Source organism: Anguilla anguilla, chromosome 16, assembly GCF_013347855.1.
Source record: "Anguilla anguilla isolate fAngAng1 chromosome 16, fAngAng1.pri, whole genome shotgun sequence".
In the NCBI taxonomy this organism is placed as follows: Eukaryota; Metazoa; Chordata; class Actinopteri; order Anguilliformes; family Anguillidae; genus Anguilla; species Anguilla anguilla.
In genome coordinates, this window is record NC_049216.1 from 19,360,755 (window position 1) to 19,371,228 (window position 10,474).

Genomic DNA, 10,474 nt, shown 5'->3' on the forward strand with positions numbered 1-10,474 from the left:
CACGAGAAACAATGTAGCAATAAAATGTTGTGGATTGTTGAAATGTCATTTTGCCTTACAACCTCTCTCCTGTTGTTTCAGAAAATGTGCTGAGTATATCTCTAGTGTTCCTTACGTGTCACATCATCATAAAATATATTGTCTATTTTACCTGCTATGGACTTCTTTTTAAGATGAGTCTTGAATAAAGTTGAAATGAAAATGATAAAAGTGCCTATCTGATGGATATTCAGTCACTAACATATGGTCTTTCTGTAATAAAGTGGGAAAAATTTGTCTTTGGTGTCGACACAACTTTCAGTTCACAATTTGTCAAACAGTACCCTGTTGATTGTGGTCTTCAGCTGGTCAAACCACAAAACACATGCTGATCAGGAAGCCTCATGAAGACAATCTCTTCTGGTTTGGTTTCATATGAAAACAGTCCTGAGTTTAGTTTTAATTAGCAACTAAGTGACTGCTCATAAGTTATCATGATGTCCATTCTTGACTTCAGTTTCATTTGTCAAAATGACTGACCAACCATGTTGAACAATAAGCCTATCCATCTTTTACGTTGTCGCGGCAAGAAGTAACGAGTGAGTGGAGAGTGCAACATTCTGTCAGCCATGCTAACTCTATCAATAAAGATAGTCTTTTTCGGGAAAACTTGCCAGACTTTGGCACTTAAACTATGCTTAAACAGGACAAACCGGTAGTCTGTTCCGCGCTAGTCACGTGTCACAATGTTACACCTGAGTCACATGACCAAAACTGGTTCTTCCTGATTTTAGAAAACCAGTTTCATCTCTTAGCTGAACCGACTGGATTTATTAAATAGCGTCTCGTCTCTTGTCTGCGGTCATCGCCAGCCGATAGTGCCTTTTGAAAGATTTTCTGAAATCAACTGTCTGCTGTAAAATGTCTGCTCTCTGCCAGAATAAGAAAACATGTTTAAAATTCTGCACTGGTATATCTGTATATTTTTCGTTCGTCTTGATAGCGCTGCATGGGATGCCAGGGGCGCAAGGAGTGTGGCCGATGCCACAGAAGATGAGCCAGACTTCTGAAATATACCCATTACATGTACACCGATTCATTTTTCAGTATGCAAATGATTCTGCAGCGCAGCCGGGATGTTCTGTCCTGGATGAGGCTTTCAGGAGATACTTCGCACTCATCTTCCCTGGATACAGCGATGGCAAAGGTAAGCTATATTCAGCAAAGATGTTTTTGTCGTAGAGGTGTAGCTTGGATTACATAGCCTAGATACCGCTGTGACAGCCTACTACATCTATACGAAACATGTTCAAATAGTTGTTACCATATTATTCTGCATGTGATGCCTGTATAGACTGCGGTTTGTTCCAGTTAATAATAAACAAATAAAATGCCGCTTCCCTGAAGTTCTGCTATTGCGTGCGCTTATGTTTTTTTTTTTTTTTTTGCAAAGTCATAGTCCACATGCCAAATCTAGTGTACTCACTACGGGCTAGTTACAATTCGGTTTATGATTTTCGACAAACTGTAATATAGGCTATAATGTTCAGAAAAGTGCGTCATCAGAATTTTTTCCTATTTATTCAGCCCCTTGGGATTCCTTTGCATTGGTGGTGAATGTGCAATCTGGAGAGTGTAATGGCTATCCTGATGAGAATTCCAAAGAGAACTGTAAGTCTGAAACACATTAAAAAACTTTTGTTTGTTTGTATGTTTTTCACTTAATTCTCTATCTGTGAGTAAATTGGCTTCCAAGGTTGACCAAGGCCTGTATTCCCAAACCGGAAGATCCTTTACACAATCGAAATGTTGGTTTAGCAGGTGTGATAATTTCAAGTGACAGAAAATACTGTCTGACAACCGTTCATTTTATCACTCTTGGAATTCAGCTGCATCATACCACTGTAAGCAGAACTGATCACCAGGGCGACATGTACTTTTTGTTTCACAGACTACCTGCTTGTGTCTGATGGCCAGGGAATTCTGAAGGCAGAGACTGTGTGGGGAGCTCTGAGAGGTAGAAAACACAACTAATCATTTGACACGTACTTTTTGTACGTCGCTTTGGATAAAAGCGTCTGCCAAATGAATGTAATGTAATGTAATGACACAGTTGCCATCTATAGCAAAGTAAGGTGTGTTCACATCCAACATGATTACAGGAACAGGGTAAACACAAAGTTTATGGTGGAAAGATACAACATTGGCTCATTACTATTTGCTGTTGAATGTGATAATGTATTAAGCCATCAAAAGGGCATCATGCGGGTGTTTGTCAGGTACAGTGAAGCTCTCCGATGCTATATATTTATACATTTGTGATGGCTTGACACTTGACTTGCTGTTGATACCACAATGAAATCATCACATTTTTGACTGACAGCAGTGGGCAGGTACTACTGTTTGTCACCGTTGCCACAATTCCCAAATGTTGAGCTATGTTGTTTTTTTGAATAATTAAGTCATATCATATGACCTAAAATTCTTACTTGAAACATGATTCAGGGCTGGAGACATTCAGTCAGCTGGTGCAGCAAGACGATGATGAAATTGTAAGTACTGGAAAATATTTGAAGTTAAGCTGGCATCTAATTAAATTAAAACAGAATTAAATACAATTTGGATTTTATTCATTATTAAATGATTTGTGTATATCATCAGATGTTCCCTTTCCACCAAAGCTTTATATTCATAGAGAATCGAAGCATGAAAGATCTTTGTTAACAAAAGAGAAACAATTAGATATACCTGATGGATTTGAAACTAATTTCTCCAAGTAAATGACAAAGAAAAAATAAGCATTCAGGGATCAGAAGTGGGTTACAGTAATGTTCACAAAAGCCCTGGAATGTTACCTGCATGACAGTGTATTGTGGCAGGTAGCCAGCAGATGTTACCACATGATCATACTTTGTTTTCATTGCAGTATTACATCAACAAAACTGAAATCGTGGACTTCCCCCGGTTCCTGTTCAGAGGAATTCTTCTGGACACTTCACGGCACTTTTTACCTGTGCCTGCCATCATGGAAACCCTGGTAATGCACCACACCTGTACTCATCCCCCACACAGGCCATCGCAGGGCCCCTGTCTGCAGATATGCATACAGATCAAAAAGCCAATGTGTTTCTCCTGCAGGCACAAATGGCTGAAAATGTTTTAAAATTAAATGCGTTGTTAACTTAATGATTATGATAACTGGTGTATTTAATAACAACTCATTTAATAATTTGATAATTACAGAAAAATGAAGGACACCAGTCTACAGTTGCAGTACAATGTAAAAGCAAAGCCTGTTTAATACTATGCCTCACTTTTCCTCTACAGGATGCCATGGCCTACAACAAGTTCAATGTGTTTCACTGGCACATCGTGGACGATCCTTCCTTCCCCTACCAGAGCTACAGCTTTCCTGACCTCAGTGACAAGGCAAGGAAAATGGGAGACCTAAGAGCAAACTTAAGCTCACTCAATTCATCATCTGCCAAGACAGGCAAAGATAGCTCCGATGCATGTCAATCAGGTTTTACTTGAGATTCAAGATTCCACAGTGGCATGTGGGATCAGGGTTTTGAGGTTATAAGTATGTTCATCCAAGTGTTTGTCTGTTCAGGGTGCCTACCACCGCTTCACTCATGTGTACACCCAGACTGATGTCCAGAAGGTGATCGAGTATGCCAGGCTGCGCGGCATCAGGGTTCTGCCTGAGTTTGACTCGCCGGGCCACACTCTGTCCTGGGGCAACGGTACGTCACGCTCTGAGCAGGCTCTGTGTGGATACTGCCTCACCTCTCTGCCTCTGCAGCACAGCTGGAGTGTGCATTGATCCAACACAGGGAGAGCTACAGATGCTGCAATCTGGAGTAATGGCTCGTTATTGCACTGCATAGGGACATTAGTCTCCATTGGTCCAAGTGTTGGTTTAATTTTTACAGTGTAAAAAAGGGTGCCCTTTGCTGTGGATTCTTACTGTATTGAAGGTGAGGAATAAAGTAGAGCCACATTTTTATAGTAGTTCAGGGTGCATTAGTTCTCTGTCATGTCTGCCCCTCCCCACCTCAGGACAGCCTGACCTGCTGACACCCTGCTACAAAGGTGACGTTCCTTCTGGGACGTTTGGTCCTGTCAACCCCATTCTGAACTCCACCTATGAGTTCATGACCCGCCTGCTGAAGGAAGTCAGCGTAGTATTTCCTGATTCCTACATCCACCTGGGAGGGGACGAAGTCAGCTTCACCTGCTGGTACAGTACATCACAGTCACATGAACAGCTGCTGGCACAGTGCATCACAGTCACATGAGCAGCTGCTGGCACAGTACATCAGTCACATGACTCAAAGGTCATAAACTAATAATAATAATAATAATAATAATAATAATAATATAACCTTATTTATATGCTTTTCAGAACACCAAAATAACACATGGAGGTAAAATTAGACCAACGAAACATGGATAAGAGAATACTTAAATACACAATGAAGTAAAATGATAATAACATTAAAAAAACAATTCACCTAAAGGCCAATCTTAAAAAAAAAAAGTAAAATGCAAAAAGAAAATAGTGTAAAATATAAAATATAAAAAGGTACTGTCCTCTGATGTTTTCTTGTGACGAAAAGTACAAGTACACTATTCTGATGTATAATCAACTGAAACTTGTGATGAATGCAATGTTTACTTATGGAAAAAATCTGACATTTACAACATTCACGAAGCAATGGCCATGGCAGGGTTTATTGGTTCTTTTCTCGTTTGTCTGTCCAGAAAGAAAGGTTCCCTGGGTTTCTCTTTGTCCTGTTTGTGAATTGATGTGAATTATTAGTACACCCTCAGAATTAGTGTAGTCTGACAATGGAGGTAAAATAAAATGTCCGTAAAACATCTGACATAATTTATAAAATGCATGAATTTTAAATGTGCTGGTAAATGACTCTGTGACCATTCTCTGTAGGAAATCCAACCCTCAAATTCGGGCGTTCATGCAGCAGATGGGATTTGGGGGTGACTTCTCTAAACTGGAGGCATTTTACATTGAAAAGTAAGTAGAGGGTTACAAGTGGGTTACAGTAGATTGTGGGATATACTGTACATGTTTATCCACACATGCATGCAGCCACACATGCAGATACTCACACACAGACAGTCTTTCTCTCTCTCTCTAACACACACATGCACACACACACACCTTGAGCATGTGAAGTGAAGGAATCCAAGAAAACATCAATGAGTCAGTAGCATTTCATGCCTTAAGGGCCTGTCGGTACTGTTCTTAGCCACACGCACGTGTAAACGTACATGCCCACACACTGCCTCACACGTGCAGTATTTGTGCAGTCCAAGCTGGGAGCTGAGCCAATTTTCAGGCCCACACAAGTGACACCTTTGCTCTAGAGAACATGGTGGCAAAATAAAACGTGACTGCAGGGATACACTGATGGAATGCCTTTCCTAATGCTGTTTAAGGCGGGGGGGGGGGGGGGGGGTGATAGTTATCCAACTCAGGAAGTCGGGGAAATAGTACTTTCGGAGGTTTTCTGCATAATAATTCTGTGCAATTTTCAGCATAGTCAACATCACAACGGCACTCAACAAGACATCAGTTCTCTGGCAAGATGTGTTTGACAACCGTGAAAAAGTGAGTATTGTGGTTGGTATGTGTAATTTCCAGTAATGATATTGTAAATGCATGTTTCTGTAGAGGTTATTTAGCACATTGCTAGCTTTTCATGTGTGATGTCTATTCTGCACCACCAGGTGGTAGTGGAGATTTGTGCTTTGTCTCCACTGGGCTGCCTATAACTTGCCTTTTTCAAACTGGTCACTGACACGCCTCATTGGACAGGTTAGAGTTCGTACAAAGCCACTTGAGTCGGCTACAGTACAGATAGATTTGGGTGGCAATTCATCAGCTAGTCTAAAGTCAATCTGCAAGCTGACCATTACATTATGGCAAAATCCTCTTCTTGCCACAGACAAACAGCATCACCTGTAGTTACATTGGACAGTGACAAAAGGCAGTTCTTCCCTCTTGAGATTCTTTGACTTATTGGCCAACTGATTGTGATTGAACAAAATAGAAATTATAGAGTATTGGCTGATGAGTGCATGTTGTGACTGTGCAGTGAAAGACCTGTGACTGAAACAGGTGAAGGACTGGAGTGCTCATCACTTGAATTTTGTCACCTCTGTTTAGATCCCAAACAACACAGTGCTGCTTGTGTGGAGGGGAACCCCACCCAAGTACTACAGCGAGATGAGCCGAATGACCAAAGCGGGGTACAGGGTGCTGCTGACTGCCCCCTGGTATCTCAACCACATTAGCTATGGGCAAGACTGGCGTGCCGCCTACTCTGTGAAGCCTCTGAACTTCACTGGTGTGTGACCCTAACCTGTATTGAAGGTGCCATTGAGAGTGAATACCAGTGTGGGGATAATGATTGTTGTTCTGGGGATAATTTCCACCGGGTCTCCAATTTGCCACTACTTAAGTAACCACCAGTGACTATTGGGCTGCGAAGTGGGAAGAAAAATGGAATATACTCAGTTTTTCTGTAAGCATTGAAACATAGAGGATAAAGCTGGACATATCTCCAATATACAATCCCTATCCTGCAAATACACTGATAGGTTACTTTTATTTTGGCTGAGCATTTATTAACATTGAGCTTCAGTGTTAATTCACCTGATGTTTCATTGCATATGCCCATTTCTTGCAACGGAACATTCTTCTGTCCGTGGTACAACCTGTTCACTTTTTATGTGTTTAGTGATGTTGTACATGCATGTCAGAGACCTTTTTGTACTGTCACTGCCCTCTAGTGGAATCAGGGTGTCATTTTTCAAAAGAGAATGAAATGTGCTGAACTCTTAAAAACTATTTAGTAATAACTGGGTGCTGAATCCTACAAAATATATAGTGATAGAACAAAGCAGACAGCACTTGAAATTGAGAATGTTTTGCGCTTTTAGCATGCTGAAGAAACATCTGTGCTTGTCATGCTTCATACATTTATTGCATTTAAAAAAAAAACATTCAAAATTTAACCATCATAATTTGTAGTGCCTTACACTACAAATTATGGACAGAACTACAGAACGGAACTGTGTTTAGCTGCTGTGATATTGATGGGATGTTGTGATATTGGTGGGATGCATTGTTATGTAAAGTCAGGGTGCTTACCTGAAGTATAAGTGTGTGTGTGATTTCACTATCCAAGGGACTGAAGAACAGAAGAAACTGATGATTGGAGGAGAAGTCTGTATGTGGGGGGAGTACGTGGATGCGACCAACCTCATGGCCCGACTGTGGTAAGGAAGTTGGGTCGTAACCCCAGCAGACACTCAAGAGAACTAGAAATATTTGACATCACTTATAAATGTATTTTATTCTGCAGTCTTGGTTCTGATTGGTTAACCATCAATTATTATTGCAGTTGATGAATCAACCCCCAATTAAGACCTACTAGCGCCCACTCTGGAGCTGTGTGTCTGTGTCTGTGTGTTTGTGGATGTGTACAGTTTTGTGTGTTTGCATGTAGGCCCAGGGCTAGTGCAGCTGCAGAGAGGCTCTGGAGTGACGAGGAGCAGACCTCCAGCTTGTCCAAGGCTTACGATCGCCTCACTGATTTCCGCTGTCGGCTCGTGAGGTACAGTACTGCAAGGCCTCCGTCTGACTACCTCTCTAACCAGTCACATGCTGGGCCAGGCCAATGCGCTAGGCAAAGCAAAGTGTGACCTGTGCTGCAAGCTGAGATAATGTATGCACAAATGTGAACCGGCCAAAATCAGCGGGTGATTTAACTTCCCAATCAGCATACAGTAGGCATCGCTCATTATGGACGAACAAACACTGCTCCTTCTTGAGGACTGTGCACAATTACCTGAGCTAAGCATGGGGTTTTCACTACATGTATGCAAGTCTGGCTGACAAGTGGACCAGCAATGATACACACTTGTGAGTAAGGCATTCATTGTGTTTTCCAGTTCAAAGTAAAAATGACTGAGAATCACAGAGATTTTGTTGGAATACCAGTTTGATTCAAGTGTCTTTTGCAAAGCTAGTTAAATTCAGCAATACAGTGTGACTTCCTAATAATTTATAAAACACCTGTAACATACCTGTGCCTAATAATAGTGATGTTCTGATTTCTCTTCTCACCCTCCTCTTAACTTATATGCCATAAAATTATTTATAATTCATATGTCTGTAGTCCAAAGTGCATACATTAAAACACCTGTCTTTCTCTTCCTCTCCCACTCCATGTCCTCTTTCTTTCTCTGTCTCACCCATATCTCTGTGTCTCCCCCCCCCCCATACTCCTCCCTCAGACGTGGGATACGGGCGGAGCCTGTGTACGTTGGCTACTGCAAGCACGAGTACAAGGGCCTGTGACTTTGACCTGGGAGGAGCCTTAAGGACACAGGGACAACCTCGCAGAATCAATACTCCTTATCCTGTCTGTGTAGGCATGCTGACCTTGCCTTTTTATTATAATTTTTTTTCTTTCTTCATGTGTAATAGTTTGCATACAAGTGTAATTGGGTGTAAGGGGCAGGATTTACCTCAAATTGACAAGCAAGGAAGGAGCCCATTGCTATAATGGCAGTTTCATCTAAGCTGATGCAGCAATTAAACTGTGGTGAGGTGTGGGGCTATATTTTCTTTGCAAGGCCATTTTAGATCCTTGAATGAAACATGTAATTTCCTTCTCAACCATTGTTGACCTTTTATGGAATTTCTTATTGGGGTGAGGGGGGTCACACTGAAAATGTGATGCAATGCCTGCCTCGTTGCTTGCCTGCCACTACTGCTAACCAAAAGTCTTTGTTTGATCCACCAAATTAATTGGAACGACGTCAAACTAAAAACCACATGATCTTCATTCACAATGCATAGATGAATCAGGCATCATCATGGCAGAGTTTGGAGCAGGTGTTTCTTTGTTGGCCCAAAAAGTACTTTTTGTTTTCTGATTACTTTCAACAGCGTCTCGCAGAATCTACTTTAGCGGCTATAACTGTAACGATGTGAGTCACAGATCCGAGGGACTGTACAAGCAGTTTAGAACAGATGTCCGGGGCGTGATCTTTATTTGCAGTTATTAGCTGCAAATATCGTGTGGAAATTTGGACTAATGCAAGCATTTGCCAGGCAAGCAAAACCCATTACAACTTATGAGGGATTATGTGGTAATTACATACAAACTCTACAAAGCTTATTAAGAAAACAAAAACATGTACAAAAAAACACACAAAGCCCTGCTGTTGATTGGCTTTGTGTGCACTGTCTTGTGGTGGACACCCTCAATAGTCTGATCTGTGTTTGCGAGTTCGTGCTGAAACACGTGCCATCATGAGGTAGGTCTGTAGTCCCACCTCCCCTTCCTGTAGCTGCTCCTGCATATGCCTCATATACTGATGGGATTCAAGCTGAGGCAGTTTACAAAAGTACAATGAAAGGTTTTAAGTGACTAAAGGCATTATGTATCATGAAAAATGGTAGCTATAGTACGTAGTAAGGGCATTTTAAATCACAGAACCCTGAGCGCTTCTGTGGGAAATGAAGAAATTGAAATTCTTATGCAGGTGTAAAACCTTACGACAGGGATCATTATATGCACTATTAACTGTGTTAGTCAATCATTTGTATGTTCTAAACTCTGAGAAGAAAAATTGGACCAACTCCAAAATAAATCAACAGAAAATTAGATTTGACAGTTTTTCTATTTTTTAAAACATAAACATCTCGTTGGTTGATGTTTCAGCATGTGCCTTTTTCAAGAGCTTTGGGAATGTTCACACATATTTATATGAAAATGTGTGACGTAGTAACACACCTACTTGGCATCCAGCATAATAGGGAGAATATTCGGCAAATTAGTTTTTCAGACAATTAAAAACTAGGTAATTTTAGTACAGCAGTGCTAAATGTGTTATCTAGAATTAGGAGATCTATTGGGTGATACTTAGTCTCATGTATATATAAAGATGTGTCCTTTATATATGTTAGATGTAACGCTGTTAAGATCGGTTTTGAGTGTCAAATTTTTCTTCTCGGTCATTGATTTTATTGAAGGACAAGCAACCAGAATAAAAGGAGATACACCTACAATATTTGAACTGCGTTTGAGAAGACCGTTTTCATGCTATCACTGTGACCTTCTTAATTGACTGTAAATTGTAATTCACTGCAATAAAACTGGATTTTAATGAAAGTTTTGCCTGTGTAACCTCACTGAATAAAGTGATCTGTAAAAGACAGAGAACAATTAAGCTGTATCCTATCAGTATGTGTGAGGCAGAGCCCATGACCTGGATGATAAACTGGGCTGACCTAGCAGGAGGGCCGGATTGAAGGATGTACACCTTTAATGTAATCAGCCACTCTGTCTCCAATCCCATCACATGGGCAAGATGGCAGCTGAAGATCCAATTAAACCTGATGGGGTTTTCACCTGAGCTCTAGAGATGGGCAAGTGGATCTGTCACCGGA

General features: G+C 41.0%; 1 protein-coding gene across 1 annotated transcript; it reads left to right on the forward strand.

Moving 5' to 3' along the window:
• Nucleotides 1-748: 748 nt before the first annotated feature.
• On the forward strand, nucleotides 749-10,196 carry LOC118215567 (beta-hexosaminidase subunit alpha-like). Its single transcript, XM_035396457.1, has 14 exons — nucleotides 749-1,186; nucleotides 1,567-1,650; nucleotides 1,931-1,996; nucleotides 2,485-2,531; nucleotides 2,906-3,016; nucleotides 3,307-3,408; nucleotides 3,593-3,725; nucleotides 4,042-4,222; nucleotides 4,934-5,020; nucleotides 5,545-5,617; nucleotides 6,176-6,356; nucleotides 7,200-7,290; nucleotides 7,521-7,628; nucleotides 8,311-10,196. The coding sequence occupies exons 1-14, from the start codon at nucleotides 901-903 to the stop codon at nucleotides 8,372-8,374; spliced, it is 1,614 nt and encodes a 537-aa protein (XP_035252348.1). The 5' UTR covers nucleotides 749-900; the 3' UTR covers nucleotides 8,375-10,196.
• The last annotated feature ends 278 nt before the right edge of the window (nucleotides 10,197-10,474 follow it).